Here is a 20,800-nt window from a genome sequence, read left to right as displayed (position 1 = left end):
TGGCAGGGCCGCCGCTCCGCTTTGGTTTCTTTTTTTAGCTGTTTCGTACCACCGTTCACCTGCCTTCCTAAGGTTGCTCCAGTTGTATTTCGGTTTAGACCGAAGCTCTTCAAATAGTTGTGAATAGATGGATGGATTTTCCGATGTATCAAGTGATTGTTAATTAACCTTCTCTAGTAGTTATCACGGAGTATCTACCGATGGATTTGACGGCTTGTTATCAATGAATCATTTCATATGTACCGCCTTTTGACGTCGCAGAGTTTCCATATGTATCAGGTCTCTGGGAACAAGAAACAATAATCAACGATACCAGTTGAATTTGGCACTCCAAAAATCGAATCCATACCTTAGGCAATATTTTGTTTTGAAAAGATAATCTTCTTTGGGCTTTATCGACCTACTAGCAAATTTCGGAAGCAAAACTTGAAGTAAGAATTTAAGTTTGCTTAAGCAATCGATTATAAAGTGTATAGTATTGAGATTCTATATCAAGTAATTATATTAATATTTTCTTTCAATTGACTACATTGCATTAAGAAATTTTGTGGCTTACTATTTGTATGGTATTCAATTTAATCTGAGCTAGGTCAAGAAAAGGAACATTAAATGATGCGGATTAAAAAAATTGTTAATTCGGAAAAGAAGCAAAAATATTATTAAGAATCTTTGGTGAACATAGTAGACTATGCATAATCTTTAGTAGGGTAAATTATTTGTTACTATGATAAATCGCTTGATAAATGATTATATGACTATGATAAATCGCAGTCGACTGCGAGCGTAATAGACGTTTCATTGGCGTTTCAATTGCAAACTCGGGTTAACTCATAGTTATAAAATATTATATTGACCAGTATCTAAAACCACGTGACAGCTTCTACTCACTCTTCTCACCAGCTTTATCGCTACATCGCAAGAACATCATCAATCAAGAGCCATTTTTAAAATGAACATCATCATCTTCTTCTCCCAGGTACGGTGCACCGAGCGAGCTGCTGGAACTGGGCCGGGTAACACCGGGCACGTACTGTACCCGGCAGTACGACGAGTGTTACCGGAAAAAGTGTCGCCTGCAGAGCCCCAACTATCCGGGCATGTACCCCCGGAACGTCACCTGCTACTGGACGATCCGGCAGAAGGTGGTTCCCACCTGTAAGCACGCGATGGTTGCAATCAGCCAGGAGAACGAACACAAAGCGCTCGTCAAACGGTAAGTCTCGGCCACAATTTCCATCCGCTCACTTGGATCCCATCGGAACGACACAAATCCTCGCTTTTCTCATTAACAAACCCCATGGAATCACGGAGAACGATTAAACGCTCGCCCGAGGCTCTCGCGCTGAAATTCCCATGTTCGCGGCTTAGTTTTCGTGTAAACAATCTAAGGAGAAGTTATGGCTTTAAACTTTCGTTGCTTGCCCTCCTCCCATTGCCATAAAATTCCGTCGAAACTTGTTACCGCCCCTTGCGAGTCCACTAACAGCCAACCGGAAGCGGAAGAAATACACCAAGCCGCCAAAAACCTCTTCTTTGCGGTTCCAATTGTTAACAAACGACGATATATATTGTGCCCCCCTTCTAACCTCTCGCCGGGCTCGACAATGGTGAAGTTAGTTCCGCTAAGTGACTGCCAAAAGTGTGCTTCCATTCAGCTGAAGCTGAAGCCAGCCACCACGCCAGGGGACATTTCCACTTATAACGCACCCAATCCGTTCCATTGTGTTGTGTTGTCTTTTCTCAATTTCGTTTTCCTGTTTCGCGACTCGGTTCCGGTTCCGGTTCCAGTTTTATTTAATTTATTTCCTTCCGAAACCCTTTTCCGCTACTTCCTTTAAAATGCTTTGACACTTTTTTATGTTCCCAAACCGTTCGTTATGTTCCGTTGCGTGTTTGCAGCACTAGCACCACCACGCTGCATTTCCGGTGCATCCTCCCCCTTGTACGCTACCATCGCCACTCTCAAGAGAGTGAACAAGACCAAGATGAGTGACTGGTGACCACCGCGACGGGGGACAGGCGACGGCGACGGCGACGGCGACGGCGACGGCGGCGCAACAAAACGGAAAAACTTTTCCCACGACTTTTCATTAATTTAATTCTTTTTGTTTTGCGTCAAGTTTTTACCGGTTTGTCACAGAAGGATGGGTGGGGCAGGAGGGTCCACTCTTGCTCTTGGTCAGTTTCATTTCGTTTCCTTTCGTTTCCTTTCGTTTCCTTTCCTTTTCGTGGTCTTGTTCCGTTGCCACTGGGACAACCACCACGTTGAATTGCCTTGTTTCACTTCGGTGTTTAAATATCTGGCTACTTTCCACCATTTTCTTCTGCTCCTTTTTCCACGTTCACATCACCAGCGAAGTCATTTCTTTAAGCCGAGCCGGTTGCCTGAATGGTGTACAAACTTAAATCACGCTGCAGTTCGGTGCCCGCGACGAACGATGGCAAAACAGGGAACAAGGGAAAACAGGGCACCGCGGGTTTATGCAAACATACACCCCCAAAAGGTTCCAGGAGTTGCTCCTCTTTCTCTCTTTCTTCGAACCACCCCACCATTTCGACCACTGACCAATTTGACGACCAACGTGGAGGTCGAATAAAGTAAAACAAAAACTTAAAATTTTTCGAAATGAACGAGTAAACTTAGAGGCAAAACTTTAAACCAAACACCAGCACCGTCAGCTGGCTGGCCTGCTGCTGCTGCTGCTGTTGGTACTCCATTCCCAGTCCAAGAGGAACAAGAAGTGTGAGAAGAAAATTTATTTAATAATTCAGGTCGTATTAAAAGCTTTCCCGGGGCTTTCCAGGCGCCGCGCCTGGTGTGGAGGCACGAGCGAGCGCCAGACTGGTACCGGAAATGAATGCCAGAAACGCAGAAATGTGTTTACGTTTGCGTTTGGCGAGCGGTGTTGACTAGCGGGACGCCCTGTACGGACGCCCCGTCGATTCCGGGCCATTCCGCATGGTGGGCTGGAGAGCCTATCGTCAAGCGGTCGCCTTGCGAGCGGCCTGCCCGCGCTGTTAGATGTTGGAGTACGAAATTACGCCAACTGGAATGGAATTTAAAAGTTGTATGAGCCTTCTTTTTTTCTCTCTCTTGAAGCTCAATTTCAAGCGATCGTGACGCGTGAGTGCGCTACTCAGACCAGACCGCTCCGGACGGGACGGGACGGAACAACAACAATCTTGAAGCCAAGTGTTGGAAATACTTTCTCGGTACCGCAGCCGAAACCAAGGCTACCGGAGCCGGAGCCGGAATGTCTTACGCTTCTTACTTTGTCCGCGGAGGTGCGCCCGTGGTACTACCGGGTACTTAGTGAGCACACCTGCTTACCTCTGTGCTGGTGCTGGTGTGGAGTAACGCAAACCATACACGACGGTGTCCCCTCAACCATCATGATGACGATTTTATGAAAACCAGCACCGGGCAAAATTTGGGTCACAAGAACCGCGCGGGCTTAATCCCTTACTTCGAACAAGAAAACCGTTTCCTGATAACGGTTAATCCACGCGCCCAGGAGTAGGTGGAGGAGAATTTGCATTTTCTGTTGATACCGCGCTCGAAACTACGCGACACGAGGCACGAGGCACGAGGCAAAGATAATGCTTTGCTTCGTTCAAATCTGAAGCAAAACATTCAGCGCCTTTTTGAGTGACTTCGATGTACGTAGATGCCTGACGGGGTGAACCAAGGGAAGCGTCCAATTACGGGGGAAGGAGGGGCAAATTACGGAACAATAGATACGGGTGCTGGTGTGGAGGATGCAATGTTTCAGATTTTAATACCTGCTTAAGATAAAAGAGGTGAATCTTTGTTCATAAAACATGCCAAAACATAGTCTTGCACTTGGGGGAAACTTTCGTTTCACTTCATGCAGCTTATCCGCCGGGTATGCTACCAGTTCTTGATACACGGCCGAAACCTTCAACAATGATTTTTAATTTAGTTAAATGAGGCTTCGAACAAAATTAAATGCTGTGCTAATTATTATTTAAAAGTTAAAATTCTTTTACTTACAAATATATTGCAACTTACAAATATATTGTTCTCGCTGAATATTATGTCTCGTATACTTTTGTATCGGTGTACGCCATTCACATCAAGATCATTGATAAAGATTCCTTAAGCTATGTTAGTTTGTCTATAAGTGTCTAGTAATTGCTAAGTATCGATGTGTAACGAAAATCATCTTCAGACAGTCAAACCGATCTAGTTAAAAATTAAAAAAAGGTTTCGTATTTTGTTGAATCGTAAAATCTGTCCATGCTCAAACACCTATTTCACCAATATTGATAATGAAACTCATGATTCGTCGCACCAATGTTCTGATCTATCTTTCTATGTAAAAGAGAAATTTTCAGCTCTTCCAGGGAATGTCTGCATAAAATAGATGCTTAGTGATCGATACTGGTTCACTGGTTTGATAGAAGCCTCCAATAATGTGTCAATTTTTTACATTGTCACATAACCATGACATTGTCATAAATATCGTACAAAATATCCATTTGCCGAATAGCTTTGGCAAGCCATTTGCTATATTTTCTATTTAAAACAGTGTGTTTCTATACAAAAATTGAAATATCAGTAATTGCTCGAAGGATACACTTTGAGGCTTTGAGGTTACGTTTAGGGCTATTATAGAATTGAAACTCTTCTGTGGTGGTACGGTGGTTCGTAGGTGATAAAAAAGAACTAAAAAGTGAGTTGAAGGATTCGCATTTATGGAATCCTAAAAAAAAATATGTGTTTTCTAAAGAAAGTAGACTACCATAACAAAACAACAAATATGCTAATTGCATGCGGTCAACGAATGGATAAACAACCACCCATCTCAAACCCCTCGAAAATGAACCATCATCATATTTTTAACTGCAAATTGAAATCTGATTTTAAATCTTCTTCAATTGCAAAATAACCTCAGCTTCGTTTTCATGTTGCCCACCGATCCGATTGTCAACGGGGGACACCAAAACCACTGTGCAACAACAGTGATCAAATATCTGTCCACTACCTAAAGATTCGTCGGCGTACGAGTTGCGCAATCAAAGCCAATCCAGCGCCCAGTGGCGCGCCACTCTCCGATCAGTGCTCCGGTGATGCACAGCATGGGGGATTGCCTTATTGATGCTCCCCCCCCCCCCCCACACTCACGCACGAGCACGAATGAATGGAGCGCACCGCACAACAATTTTCAACATAATTATCATCGTTGCCATCATCATCATCATCATCATTATCATCGTTGAATGCCGGGATTTTCGAGCCACAAGAATATTTACGGTCCCTTGCGTCTGGCAAGCCACTGGCTGCGGTGTCAGTCCCTTTTTGGGGACTCCGGGAAATGGGTGCAATCACGACTGCTTCAATCACTCCGTCCGTCCGTCCATCCGTCCTTCCAACCCCTCCTCCTCTTCTACTGCTACAAAACGATGTCCCAGTGGTAAGGGTGCGCCACACCAAACATGAAACACGCGACGCAATCACTAAAAGAGTCGTTCGAGCAATCCATCGTCCCGGGGAATCCGTTAGCTCAACCAGCCGGACGCGAGGACACACACACACGCACACACACGCACGCACACCCCGGAGGCACACACCGGGGGCACACCACCACCACCTCGAACGACCTGTCGGCAGCAGATCGTTAACATAATTAATAATGAATCATTATGAAAATTTTCCGGAAATTATTTTAATCCAACGCCCTGGCCCTGACCACCCCCGGGGAAACTCCCCCTCCCCCCTTTCATGAGCGCTTCGATGTGGGTCCTCTCTTCCCACTCCCTCTCTTCCTCTTCCTCGCCCTAGTTCCGGTTTATTGTTTCCTTTTCTTCCTTCGGTGACGGCGACGGCGGCGGCGACGGTACTCGACTCGAAGTGTAATGCCTGTGATGAACCAACTTTGCCTTCTGTCTTCTGCCCCATTTGGACGCAACCGGCATTCCACATGGCCAGCCAGTCAGCCAGCCAGGCAGCCAGCCAGCATAAGCGAACACAAGCAACCAAACAAACCAGCATCACCCTCCCTGCGCCCTCATGATAACCGTCCTTTCGTCCTTTCCAACCAAAAACGGAGGAGGGTCACGCGAAACAGTCCATCATTTTTACCGACACTCCGTAGCTGGAGCTGGCAGCGAGTGGCAAGCATTTCTGAAGTTCAATAGCATATTCTCCGTGAGCTGAGGAGGGTGGACGGGTCGCACCGAGCGGTCGTCGCCAGGTCTTGCTGTCCTGTCTGGGAAAGGACCGGGGGGCCACTCCGAGCTGATGCTATCGTTCGCGCTCCCAGGACGCTTAGTCGTCGCTTCTTGCTGCAGGGCAGAAAGGGACAGGAAGGGAACCGAAGGAAGGGTGGGTAATGGGTGGGAAAATTGTTATATTTATGAATTAATGTTTAATTTTCCCTCCTCTCCCTCCTTCCCTTCCTCACGGAACCGCACTCACTGCCTCAGTTCACACCAAAACCATCGTGCCGTCGCCGCCATTATCGACTTCATCAAGCTTTTTGTCGCTCGCAGCCGCATGGTCGGCATGATGATGGCGGCCACACCGCCACACTCAAGGAAAACAACATAAAACTTCCCCAAACGAGTGGAACAGCATCATCTGTCGGCCTTCCATTCCAGCATCAATCCGTGGCGCCGCCGCTCGTTCGCTTCCAGCAACGTCGAAGCGCAACCTTGGGACACCGTTACCCAAATTCGAATATTGCTTTCTTTCGCCTTCCACCAACACCACCATCATCGTCGTCATTGACGTTTACCTTCGTTCGTTGCCCCAAAAGCTCAAAGCTCTTCACGAAAACACGCTCTCTTTCGGGCATTCCGGGACGAGATTCGACTCCCCCCCTTCCCGTCTCGATGATTAATGACCACGGGACCGATATTGGAAGGCCATCGGCTGATTTGAGCCATCCCGCGGAACCTTTTTTTTCCTTTTTTGGTTACTTCTTCTTCGGCGAGGTCGATCTTCTTCGGGCCGCTACCGGATCTTCAGCGGATCAACAACCGTCTTACAAGCAACTTAACACAAGTTTAATCAGATTTCCTCCTGTCGCGCCGTGTCTTGTGACCGACGGCGTCATCGGGCTGGTGATTGGCGCCGATAAATCATCCCCTTGGAAAACGGGGGACCGGGACCACTCGCCACGCCACTCATTCTCACGGTTGGTGAGGCCCCGCTCCAGATGCATGCGCCGTGCGGGTGCGTTTTATGCCGGGTGTCGATTTGGTGTCTTGGCCAGTAATTGGTTTTTCGTTTTAGCTCGGCAAAGGTAACAGTGGGAAATCTGGAGGGGAGCAACCTTTAGGTGTGCAGGGGGGCCGTGGAAGTGTGAAAAGCCGCCAGGATCAAGGCGTCAGGCTTACCTTGACCGGTCAAAGTCTTCAAGACAGGAGAGACCGGGAAGTAATCAAAATCGCGGACCAAAATAGAGAGGCTTTATCCTGGTTTGATTGCCTTTTATGATTTATGTCTCGACGAGAGTTAGCGGCATTTCGGGAGCGTTGGAGTTATTTTTGGAAAACAATTTTTAATCATCTGGTGTCCTTCATAATTTGAATATGCCAGTCGTTTTTTTTGTTTTCTTGTGTTTGATGCAACGGTGCATCCACTATCGCTTACGATAAAGGCGTTAAATGTTGGTGTTAATGAGTTAATGTAGATTTTTTTAATTATGTGTTACGGAATTTTCTGTACATACACAATACACGGACAATGCGATCAAATGTAAACCCTTCTCTTATTATCGGGCCCCAAGCTACCTGCAAAATGTGCATTATACGTACAGAAAGTAATTAAATGCATTCTTTAATGCGCTATAGCCATAATCCTGTAGATAATAACCTATTAAATTAAATCAATTGCAACCTTCGCCAACAATAGCCTCGTGTTAGAAGAGAACTGGGAATTAAAACAATGCTAGGGACTACCAATGGATTGCCGGGAATTTTGATCCTGTTCTGCCTATTTCGATCCTGGTTTTTAACTGCTGTGATTGATAACAATGCGATTACATTAAACATTATTATTGTTCATGCACTTAAATAAAAATGAACGCATATATTTATTTAGAAAGTCATATGTATGGGTAGTAACCATGGTTTGTACACGTATTCCAAGTTGTGAAGGGGTAATTGAGAACAAACAGCTTTGATCCCCAATGATTCTTATTTAATTATTGATAACGATCAATCACGACGAATGAATTATTTTAAAATTTTGCTATTCAATAGACCTCTATTGTTATTAAAACAAGAATTATGAAATGGGTCGATTGTTAAGTAAACCTCTGGACCAATTTGTATGTAAAGACATACCTCTTTGAGTTTGTCAGGAGTGATTAGTTGGTACTCTACGTTTTTACCTTCTATCACTATATTTTGCTGCTCAACATTGGTACAAAATAATACAAAAAGATTTGTTAATGATTTTTCTCTTTGATTAGATCCATCTTCCATTACAGTCTTTTCAAAACTATTTCGCTATACAAAACATGCGATTGCTTAAGACCCGGAAATGGCATTAACAAACGATTAATTTTATAAAGCTAGAACGATGATCAACATTCCACGAAAGAGAAAAACAATAATGATGAAAGTTGGTTCCTGGAAGCTGAATACTGCTTTTTACATCCACACAACTCAACACTTTCAGTAAGCACATCGCTTTCACGGACAAAATTCATTACTTTGTGAGCAAAAACACTGGCTTCAAACTAGCGTTTCCGGCTTCCGAGATCCTTAGATGGTAACTTTTTTGGCTACGGCCAAACATCACCATACGCTACACTCACCATTCAATGCGCTCTACTGCTCAGCAGCATCAGCAGCAGCTTAAACACCATAAGAAACGCTGTAATTTCCACCCATAATGCGCTTATCACGCGGTAACGAAGAACACTAAAATTTTGGAACAAAAACCGCTTCCATCATCACCACCACCACCGCCACCACCACCATCACGATGAAATGATAAAATCATGCCGGCGAAGTACCCGCAGCTACATCCTGCGTAAATCACTTCGCGATACGGAAACGGGGTGGAAAGGAGAAGGAAAAGGATTCCTCTTATCGATCGGAAACTTTATTTCCAGCTTCAAGCTCCAGCCACCCATTCCAGCCCGTTTGTAGCTTGGTCAAAACTATTTGCTAACTTTTAATTAGAATCGAGAGCACAGCCGGCCAAGTCAAGAGCCTCACGGGCCAGCGTCCGAAGCCTTAGTGGCTCAGCGTGGAGCTCAGCCCCCCTCCGGGACGAGACACTTTCCCGGCTTCCGAAGGCCGTCCGAAGGCGCGGATCGCACTTATCAGAGAAATGCACTTATTGTGCACGTATTCTGTCTTCTTGGATTGGAAGACGGCCTGCCGCGCGCCCCATAAATCATTCATTCCCTGCTGCGGTCCAGCTTCGGTCCATCGTACTCGTGGCCAGCAAAGGCGGAACGAAACCATTCCAGGAAAGGTACAGGAGGAACCTTTCTTTTATTTCCGCTATTCTCCCTCCGTACCTCTCTCTCTCCCTCGCTATGGTGGCCGGGATTCACCTCGTTACCAGCGAGGTTTACTGCGGAAGTCTTGCCTCTCTCTCGCTCGCTTTTCTTTGTAACCACCACCCACCGCATTTCGCATTTCCGGTTCCGCCTGGGAAGCAACTATTACAAGCGAGACACAAGAGCAATGGTCAAGTTTTTGGCGTCATCCCCTCTCTGCTCTGCTCTGCTCCTCCTTCTGCTCGGTTTCGGTTTCGAAACAACTTCATCGCATCGCGCACGAAAACCGAAAAGCGGAATGCGGCAAACGCGGCTTTCATCGCTTCCGAAGGAAAGCTTTTTGAGTGAAAACACACGGGATGGGCCGGGCCCGGGTGGAATGAACGTGTATTTCGGTTGCGCTTCGTTTAGTTTCACGAACAATCATTCGTCGCTGGCACGTTCCCGTGTCCCGGGAAATCGGTTTTCATTTCCAGCACAACACAGCGCTTCCAATTGCTGGCATGTGATTGGAGATAGGTTGTAGGTGCGGTGGTGTGACCGGGAGCAACGAGACACCGCATAAACACACTCACCAACGACAACAACGACAACGACAACGACAACGACGACGATGAGGACGACGAGTAGCGACGATAAACGGGTGACGATAAAAATATCTAATTTATGAACTGGGCCAGTACAGTTACCGACGGCGGTATGTTCGTGTTTCGTGGGAACCGGCCTCGGCTTGGCGCTTGAAACAACGGCGCGGCCTGAAAGCATCGAAAAAGGGATGTTTTCCGGTTTCGTTCCTGCGGTTTATTTATTCTCACAGCCAACTCTCTTCCTTTTCTCTCGCTCTGTCTGTTTCTCTATCTTGGCGTAGATCCAAGTAAACAGAGGAGGAGTTTGCGGTCTCCGAAATGAGAGGCGCCAGGGACCGCGGTGCCCCCTGGTACCCTGGGAGGATGTCCCGCTGGAAAGGGTAAATCGAAATCGGCATTTCGGTGGAAAGCTTTTATTTTTCCACTTCACCGCTCTCCGAGGTGCGAGGTGGTTACGTTGGTAGGCGAGGAGCGGCGCCAGGCCCGGGACACGTTCGGAAAGTAATGATCAGATCCACACCAGACACACACACACACACACACGGCACGCCACTCCATGGCACACTATACACTATGGGATCGAGTTTATGGAGTGAATGATTTCAAAATTGGTGCGAGAGTTTCATGCTCCTCCTCGCTGGTGGTGGTACCTTATTGCCACAAAACCGATGGCCAGCAATGAATGCCAATCACGAGCCCAAACATCACGCTGGTTCAATGGTACCAGCCGTGACAGTATGGCGTTGGTGCCGAGAGAAAAACTCATTTGTTGGTAAGTTTATGGTGGAGGCTTTTGCTGATTTTCGCAATGGCAAAGCGAAAGTTGAGATGGTGTGCTTCGTGGTTTGGAGTGGAAGGGGCAGTCGAGGTTCATGTGGGGTTTGCAAATTAAATTTTATTTCTTACTCGCCGCAACTTTGGCGGTGGTACTGATTTCGTCGATCGGGATACTAATGAGGGGCTCATGGCCATGAGTTCATCTCGTTTGGACGGTCGATTGTGCTAGTTACGTCGCTTCTTCGAGTATACTTTCAAGGACATAAGGTACAGCTTTAAAGAATTCTTTGAAATAATTGATGATTTCTTAAAGACGAAACACATAGTATTTAATGTTCTATTACTAACCTGTGAAGCTATGTATCGCATTGCAATTATACAGGAATGTAAAATCCAACCATGCATATTTTTGGTTGTCATTAAAATGAATTTAGCATACATTGGATGTCTACTACAAGATGAAAGTACTTGGTCGCAGAGAAGAGATCGCTTTTAATAAATAAAATAAAAATGCAATTATAGCATTATATTACATAGATATACCTTGATGCAGTATTATGAGAGCATCAACATATAAATCGAATAGTTCTGCTTGAATTCCGTTGATGGAACAGTTCAAGATTTCGCTTGCACAGCTTCAATTACATATTTAATTTAATAATCGGTAAACTTTAACAGCCTTTTCCATTCATCCATCAGCTATTGGAAAGCTTTCAAAACAAGGCTTAAACATTCCGTAAAATTGACCATTGGAAGACCTCAACTATTTGCAATTTCCATCAATAAGCTGATCGTTTTGTTAGTAATTGACATAAGGATTGGCAAAGCTTATTTTTAGCATACTAATAATGTATACTAATGACAAGTTTGATGTATAAACAGAAAATCATTCTCTGCACATCCAAAAATGAATGGACCTCAGATAAATTATAATCAGAACAGCTCTTTTGCTCCCATTTTTTGCTGCCAAGGCCTTCAGGAATATATAAACCACGGACACATCCTAATTCTTTTAAAGCAACACCTAACGAATGTAATTCGAATTACTACAAAGGCGAATACATTATCACGAAGTGACTATTTCTTAAACTAATCTAACTTGACTTGACTAAAATAAATGCCCAACTTCCTGCATTGCTCATCCGTCTCTCAATAATGACATTGAAACAGGAAATATCTATAAAAAAATTAAAACCAATCAATAAGCACAAGAAACATTACTGACTGCCTCTAGGTGTCGCGTGTTTTGCTGCTCTTGTCCATGTAATTTGCCCATCGGCAACACGTAATGACAACTAACAGCTAAGCCCGGGCACCACCTTCTCGGTTGCCGCCCCACACATTTCCAACGAAAACCGATTTCGATCGCGGACCCATTTTTTCCAATAATCATAAATCATAAAAAAAACCCAAAGTTTGCATAACCACGTTCGCCCACAACATTCCCTGCCCCAAAAAAGCGCTCATTGCGCTGTCGTTCAAATGACGTTACTCCCTTTTCCACCACACACACATAAAAGCCCAACCAGTCATTATGAACATGTAGAAACTATGTAATTTCGCTCACTTCGCGCAATCCACCTCGATCCTGCCATAATTCAGTGGCCCAGCCAACCAACACTGGTTTACATTTACTCCCTTACACCACGAAACTGGAGCACTACTACTGCTGCTGCTGCTGCTGCTACTTCCTGTTTACGGACCACTCGAGCGCAGAGATGCAGCTCATACAATGCACCACCACCAAAAACCACGACCAAAGCAGTGGAAAGAGAGAACGGGAATATATGGAAAGGGAATTGAACGATTTCCACTTGAACAAAAAGCGAAAACAGAGAGCCGCACGTTGGCAAGAAAGCAGCGGAAAGAATGGCGGTGGCAAAAAAAACCAACAATTGTTTATTAACGTTCAGCGCAACATGTCGGTTCTGGAAGTGGGGTTGCGAGTAAAGCGGTAAAGCGGAAACTAGTTTCGTCGTTCCCATTTCACTCGAATCACGCTGACTACAATCCCTCGTCGCTCTCTCTTTCTCTCCTTCAAACCAGGCGAATGGTTCCACTCACTCACACTCGATACCTCGATTCTGCCGACGATTCGGCGTGTGAGCATAAATTTTGTGAAAATCGTTTTTCCACTTGTCTTCCGGTGGTCCGGTCCCCAACCCACCGGGTGCTACTGCTGCTACTGCTCGACTTTCGACCGTGCGCTGCAAGCTCAGCAACTTTTCTCTTCATTTCTTGCTTTTTTCGTTTTTTTGTTTTCGGTTTTGGTTTCTGTCGCTCCTTCTCCTCGTTCTCCGAACACATCCGGAATCCTCATAAGGATCTGCTCTCTTTCCCCCACACGAAGCGCCCGTGCGTTGGTGCTGCGTGTCTGCGGTCGTGTAAAGCATTCCCGGCGAAATGCCGAACGGTGGTGTACGGATACGACGCGACGTGAAGCGAAATTCCGCTGATGCCAGCTCCAGCGCCGTGTCCCCCTCGTGTAGGAGCGACTATGTCGAGGATTGGTTTATGAGAAAAGTTTCACTAGTTCGCGCCGTTCGCGTTCGAGCTTCGAGTTCCGTTCCGTTTTTGTGGGTGGCTGCATGGCACGGCACATGCATAACATACTCCCTCAGCTGACACACACACACACGCATGCATGGCGTCTAGCGTTCCGCTTTTCAATTCACACACGGTTTGGTTACATTAGTCTCGCGCGCGCGCCCCGTTGCGCCATGTTGATCCTTGCTTTACCGTGGTGGCTGGGAGATGGGGATGCGCATGCCACCACCACCAGTTTCCAGTGATCCATCCTTGAACCACGCAAATCGTGTGTTTATTGAGTTTTGCCAACCGTTTCACAAATGCAACCAACTGCACCGAACGGATTTGGCCTCGGTAATTGGCTGTCACTGCGTGGAGTGGGAAATGCCCAAAATCCGATCCCCGAACCCGGAAAGGACCTTTTTTGGCTCACTATCTACCTCACGATGGCTGATCTGTGACTGAACCACTGTTTCATGTGGTTTTTCCTCGGAAAAAGCCAATGTTTATTCGCTCCACGTTGCAACCGGAGTTGCAAAATGGTCGATCGCACTGCACATCGCATCTCGTGCTCGGAGACGAGAACTTTTTAATTGTAATTCCTCCGTGAGCCACAACCCAGCTTACTAGATTGAGCTGGCTAGCGAGCAGTTCAAACACGAGCACCAGTTCACTAGCAGATAGCTTAGTAAGCCTTCCTGGGGAGTACGCGACATAAGCGCCAACTGTTTCTATTTTGAGGCAAGCAAATAGAGGTCCAAGGATGCTGCTCTCTACCGGATCCTCATTAAAACTTTTCGATGCGACTGCGAACGGGTGCACGGATCCATCCGGTTGCACATTGTGACGAGACGAAAAACCTCTGAAATCCTGTCCTGTCAACGAAGCCGAAGAGTTTCCCGGAATTTCCGGCACGGGCGGGTTAATGGAGTTCGCGAGGCCGAGGTGTTCTCAAATGTCAATCCTGGCTGTGACCTTTCGATCGCCACCGCCACCGTTTCCGGAATGTTCGTTAAGGTGTTGTCGGTACTGCTGGGAACAGATTTTGTTATTGCAACCATCATCCCGTACCCGGTAGCGGTAGCTATAAATGGACGAGAAGAAGGCAAAACCTCTGGTTCCGGCGACGGGTATTTCTGGGAACAGAATGAAAGGCCCGGCCGGTCCAGAACAACACATCGTCGCCGTCGTCGATGTCATCGTTACGGTGCAGCGTCGTGGCCAAATTTCATTTCCATGTTGTGCTTAATTGTGCCTTTGTGGGCATTCGCTACCGAACGGCTATTTGCGTTCCGAGACCGGGCTACAAGAAACGACGGATGCGATGACAAAACATTGGAAGTCGCTTTTGGTCCATTTGGCCGAATCTCATGTGTTGAACTGCGGCGATATTTGAAAGCCGTACCATGAAAGACGGTAACATCAACCAGCGACTGCTTCTGAGAAATAATTGTTGGAAAGCTAAGGAAGAAATTGATGTTCCTTTGTATGGTCACGAGTGCCGTGGCTTTTCGGTTCGGGGAATGTGATGCAACTTGTTTGAGGGTGTAACAGTGGAACGTAAAGGATACTCTAAACAAGTTCCATTGAAATCTTTTGAAAGACAGGAACATCAATTTTGGCCCAAGTGTAACTTGCTTTAATACGCTGTTCAGCATTTTCCATTATGAACATTATGCATGGTATCTGCTTGAAAAACTAAAGAAAATAATTACTCGCCACTTAGAGCGATAAACAGATTATAAGCATTAAGAGTTCTTTTATTTTAAACGTTGGTTTATTGCAGTTCAGCAAGAGTTGTTAGATGTTCTTCATGATGGATCCATGAACTTCGAAATTCAAAATTTGTGTTAAAAACCATTAAAGTAGGTTTTTGCAACATCTGTGTAACGCGTGAAATGCTTAGTAAAACCTATACCAAATCTGTAATCTGTATTAGAAATGTTCACCAATCGTTTCAAATAGAGATCGAGACGAACCATAAAGGACGACTATCGCAATTAACATCTCAGTATATCAATGATAAATAAAAACATTAAATCGATTTTATAAAGCACCTTGTTATAGTCTTAATCTATTGGCTATAAGTAGCAAATGTAGTGAAACGAAATTCGAACCACACGTGGGATTTTGTGGATAAATCGGACAAAGTTTGCACCACGACCATGCGCCTCCATTCGTTACGTGATTTTTATGCAAAAACTCAAATAATGTGAATCCCTCATCTTTCGCATACTACTGAAAGCGTCGTCTTTCTATCATTCTTTAAAACCAAGTTTTGGGCAAATAAATGAACAGGCCTTTATTTACAATAAATCTTTGAAAGCCATACTAAAAATAGAAGACATTGCATTTCTGATTTGTGGACATTTGCATGAGCCAAATCGCATAAACTGTTGATATTGAGTTACCAACAATCTAATTAAAAGAACTCAATTAAATTGCACGAGTTTTTAACACGTAAGCCCATTCGGGGCGGCTTTAATCAATATTACAATTGCAAAAATTGCAGTTTGACAACCCTATTCAATCAGGAATGATTCCACTTCCTTGAAACGTTAAAAGAAGGCGACTGGAATGTTTCAAGATCCGGTAGATCAATCTAAGAAAACTCTTTGTTTATATATGCGACAACCTTGAGAAAATCTACAACATACTTTTTGGTACTAAAATTTACACCAAACCTTAGTCATCAACCGTATAAGCGTATATATACTTTAAAGCCGATTTCTTTTGCAATAAACCATCGAAAATTTCCCAATGAATCACAGCTTTCCAGCTTCAATCGTCGCTAATAAATTACTCTGGAAATTACCACCGGGAAGACTGATAACATGCTCATACCGTCCCTCCCTTCTTCTTTTCTTCCAGATCCATCGCGAGCCTCAACAAAACGTCCCGGGCCGTACGGGCCTGGTCGGACTGTACCGGCGAACGGGATCATCTGATCTTCTACGATGGCAGCAGTACGAACGATCCCGTGCTAGCCAAATACTGCGGCGGCGACTGGTTACCGCGCGTCGTCTCACGGTAAGTACCACACCGAACCGAACCGAACCCAATTGAATAATTAACCCAAAAACATCGCATTTATTTGCGTGTGCGACGAGCGGATGTGATGTCAGTGAATGAAACGGAATTGCTTATATATTTGCGTACGACTGGCAGAAGTGGAAGAACCATACATTCGTGAGAACGAAGCAAACATAATGGAAAGCATCTCTTGAAACTCGCTCCGCTTCTGCTGGCGCTACTTCTGGCAACTGTTTCAAGTGGCGTGTTCGTTCCATGGCAAATGAGAAAGGATATCTTTGGGGCAGGGAGCTGGCAGCGGAGAGCTGTGGAAAACTTTTGCCCAAACCATTTTGCACGTATTGCACGGTGCGGCTGCCTTACGCTACGCTCGAATCGTGCCTGGCTATGGATTTCATTAGCGATTGTGCCTGTGTAATGCCACCACTCCCGTCTTGCATGGCATTGGTTCAGCATTTCCATCATCTTTCCCCCCCGTGGCAAACGGAACGCCGGCCCGGCCCGAGAAAAAAAGACAAAAATAATACCACATCTCTGCTCTGCCCGTCGTCGTCGTCGTCGTTGTAGCACAACAAACGAACAGCTGAATGAAGTTTCATTTTGGCCTCTCGACAAACACGGAGCGCCGCGAAGGAATCCTTCGCGCCCAGCATCCAGCATTTTCCCACGCAAAAAAAAAAAACACAGAAGACGACGTATTCGACAAACGGCGACGAACAAGAGCATTCTTATCGGAACGAGCCGGAGCCGGAAAGGCAACAAAAACATGGCACAAAACATAAGAAATAATTCAAACGCAGAACGCACAACGAGCGCGGCCACGGGAGGGGTGTTTGAAGTGACTGTAATCCTGGAAAGCCACCGCGGCACCACTCGGCGTCCATTCGTAACCGCGCGGCGTGTGCGTGTGTGTTGCCGGAGTGCCGGAAAACTTTTCTCATTTTGGTGATAATATAAGTTAGAGGAGGGTTTTGTTTTGGGGAGAGGTTTTGGGGGGAGGCACCCAAGAGGGAGAAAGAGCCGCAATCCGCCATCGTGTCGTGACGCGATTCCCGTACCGTAACACTTTCCATCACATTCCGCACGATTCCAGTATGAGTACAAATATGTGTAGACGAGACGAGATAAGTTCAACAAAATTTCCGCAAGAAACCTAATAACCTCCACGTTTGTTGTCATTGTTGTGTGTGTGCAGCGGACCCGAAATGCTGATCGCGTTCCATTCGAGCCCCTTCTCGGCACCGCTACAGTCCGGTCAGTCAAACCGTGGTTTCGAGCTGGACGTCGACGTACTGTTTGCCGATTCCGATTCGTACGACTTTGCTCAGGGCAGCAAGTGCGAGTTCCACATCAACGCATCCAATCCAGGTAGGCATCGCGGTAGGGAGCATCCATTAACAGGAAGGGACCGGGGGCAGGGGGGCCGAGGTGGTCGAGAGGACTAATGGTGAAGTGAATCCGCGAGCTATCACTATACCATCGCCCAATCACCATTGGCAACGGAACGAGAGGGAAGCCTGTCATTATACGCTCATGGCTGGTTTGCTGTGTTGAGCGGCTGGATACATTTCCATCGTTCAATGGTGGCCACCGTACAGCGTCATGACAATCCACCTCCGTCTCGGCACAGTCGCCAACACGTTCTGTCAATTTCCTAGATAAACACAATTTAAATACCAATAAAGCTCGATCGTTTCGGTTCGCGTTTTTTGGCCGGGGGAGGTAATGGAAGTCGTAGGAAAAACCGTGGACCGCTCCTGTGGTGCTTCCGTCCCTCCGTCCCTTTTGCCGAATCCCCATACAAAGAAGCTGATGAAAGAAATCAATTTACATCGGCGACCGCCACTCGGGACGGGAACCTCATCCCCGCCATCAAAACTGTGTCCACTGTGTGTTGTGCTTCCCTTGGTTCGCTTTCTCCGGTTCGCTCCGAGATTCAATACCCACGCGCCATCCTGGGCGTAGGATGATGGTTTGGACGTTTCTCATCGAAACAGACAAAACATTGTTCCACCATCATCGTCGGTTCCGGTAATCGGCCGACGGTAACCGACAAGCAATCCGCGCGTCGAGAATGATAAATTCAATTTCCTGTTTCCGCGCCCGTGAAGGGGGCCCAGTGGTGCGGGGTGGCACGGCTGCCCGGGGTCACGGGGTATAGCATCTTTAGAATGCTGGCTTTAAACGGTGACATCATCGTCATCGTCATCGTCATCGTCGGACCACTCGACGCTGTGCTGTGCTGTTAACACACATGCGCGTTTCTCTTCCCGCCTGACAGATGAAGTGCTTTTGTCGCGTCGAGGTCGAATCGGGCATCTGCTGAGCCCCCGGCATACGCTGGCACCGAACACGACCTGTACGTACTACTTCCACGGTATGCCGACGGATTTGATCTGGATCTCGTTCACACACTACCACCTGCAGATTCTGCAGCCGAATAGTGGAAGCAGCGGTGATAATTCCACCATCGGCAGGGTAAGTAGGAAGCTGGATGCAATGTCCTAGGAGGTAGTAACGTGTTCATGTTTTGGGTCCTGTCTCCTGTCTCAAATTTTGCCTTCCAGAGTGACTCTCCATTACCGTGGATTACAAGGACACGCATCTGGGATAGCGCCGGTACGTTCGTACCGGTACGGACCACCTCCCCGGCCACGATTCTATCGTCATCCTCCTCATCCAGTGGGACATCGCCCTCATCGTACGGTTCAACGGTGGGTTCGGGGGCGGCAGGAGGAGTCGTCGGCAGTGGATCCGGATCCGCGAATCTCGGTAGCATTACGACGACGACGGCCCTCTACCAGCAGCTAATGAACCGCACGGTCAATAACTACTATACCGCGGGAAACCAGAATGGCAAATCGATCAAGATTAACGTCGATAACGTGTGGAATCCGGTCGATCAGTACATCTACGGTCCGACGGTAAACAGTGTCTTCAATCAGCCACCACCAACAGCACCAACTGATGGAAGTAACCGTGGCCGTGGAAGCTACGGTACGACACAAGACAAGTACTCGAAACATCGGGGCGGAAAGTCGGAACTAGGAACCGGGAATTACGTGCAATCGGTACGCCATGGAAAGGAATCCAGCGATCTAACCAAAGACCATGGACGTAAGGATCGATTTGGTGGGAAGGGGAGTGGTCCAACGAGGCGCCTGATGGCGGAATTCTACGACAACGAAGCGCCGAAGCTGTGCGATCACATGACACTGGACGGTAAGGGTCATCGGATGCGCCCTTGTACACCGCTAGAGAGCTACGTCAGCACGGGCCAGGATTTGGTGAGTACAGTGTCAGGATCTCGTAATAGGGTTTAGTGTCATTGTTCGATTGGTTTTTTTCCTCCAGAAAATCGAGTTCCATACCATGACCGGCACGTCACTGTTTCCGTCCAGCTTCGGCATCAACTACGAGTTCGTGGATACCGAGCTGGGAGGTGAACCGTACCTGGGCGGCAACAAGAAACCTCGCGATCCTCACGAAGATCCCGCGCTGAGCACGGATCCGGCCATTCCGCTGCTCTGTTCGCGTGTGTTTCGAAAGCGTAAGGGTGACTTCCAGGCACCGAGGAATGTGTTCCTGCATGGGCGTGGCGGTGCCAAGAACATCTCCTGTCTCTACCGCTTCGAGGCGTCCGTTGGCGAGCGGGTAAGAAGGGGATCTCTCTAGATTACTGTAGGAAGTGATCTCCGGTTGGGAATGTGGCACACTCTACTTGTTATTCCCTTCCAGGTACGGGTCAATCTGCACAACGTTTCGTTCGGTGCGTTCGCTAGCTGTGCCACCGAAAGTGACGGTCATACGGGACGGGCACGGTGTAGTTATCCGGAAGCGGACCCAGACAGTCGCACCGGCGAGCTCAGCATCTACGATGTACCGTATCCCGATGTGCGCATTCCGCTCGGTTGCTTCTGTGATAACACCAGCATCTCCAGCCAAGCACCGCTCACGTTCATCTCGAACTCGCGCATCCTCGAGCTAACGTTCGACGTAACGCGGCTCAACATTTCGGAGGATTTTGCAGACGTTTACTTCCACGCGTCGTACGACTTTATCCGGGTGCCCGAATGCCGGCGTCGGTTGCGATTGCGTGGTTCCGGGGGTGAGGATGAGCTACACTTTCCACTCCGTTCGAACGATGCCAGCTGTGACGGGCAACCGTGGTACATCGAGGCGCAGCAGCAGGATCGCAGTCTGTTCGTGCGCACCTGGGGTAGCTTCCTGCCGGTTGAACCGACGGCTGAGGATTTCGCCAAGTGTAACACCCGTAACCGGTTGATCGTGTATGGTGGTGTGCCGCTGAAGGTGATGCGCGTTATCTGCCCTTCGGCACCGTCCAGTCGGTCCGCCTCGTTGCACATCTTTAGTGAGGATTGGCTC

The 20,800-nt window shown here is 47.1% G+C and overlaps 1 protein-coding gene across 1 annotated transcript in view; it reads left to right on the top strand.

Moving 5' to 3' along the window:
* The window catches only part of LOC125956537 (uncharacterized), a 92,596-nt gene that overhangs the window by 67,832 nt on the left and 3,964 nt on the right, over nucleotides 1-20,800 (top strand). Inside the window, exons 7-13 of the mRNA XM_049688528.1 lie at nucleotides 977-1,213; nucleotides 16,253-16,411; nucleotides 17,610-17,782; nucleotides 18,696-18,892; nucleotides 18,982-19,701; nucleotides 19,769-20,068; nucleotides 20,153-20,800. The exon at nucleotides 20,153-20,800 is cut by the window's right edge and continues 29 nt beyond it. Of these exons, the coding sequence (XP_049544485.1) occupies nucleotides 977-1,213; nucleotides 16,253-16,411; nucleotides 17,610-17,782; nucleotides 18,696-18,892; nucleotides 18,982-19,701; nucleotides 19,769-20,068; nucleotides 20,153-20,800 (2,434 nt within the window). The remainder of the gene's footprint in view (nucleotides 1-976; nucleotides 1,214-16,252; nucleotides 16,412-17,609; nucleotides 17,783-18,695; nucleotides 18,893-18,981; nucleotides 19,702-19,768; nucleotides 20,069-20,152) is intronic.

Source organism: Anopheles darlingi, chromosome 3 (assembly GCF_943734745.1).
Source record: "Anopheles darlingi chromosome 3, idAnoDarlMG_H_01, whole genome shotgun sequence".
Taxonomy (NCBI): domain Eukaryota; kingdom Metazoa; phylum Arthropoda; class Insecta; order Diptera; family Culicidae; genus Anopheles; species Anopheles darlingi.
This window is presented reverse-complemented; position numbering and strand designations above follow the sequence as displayed.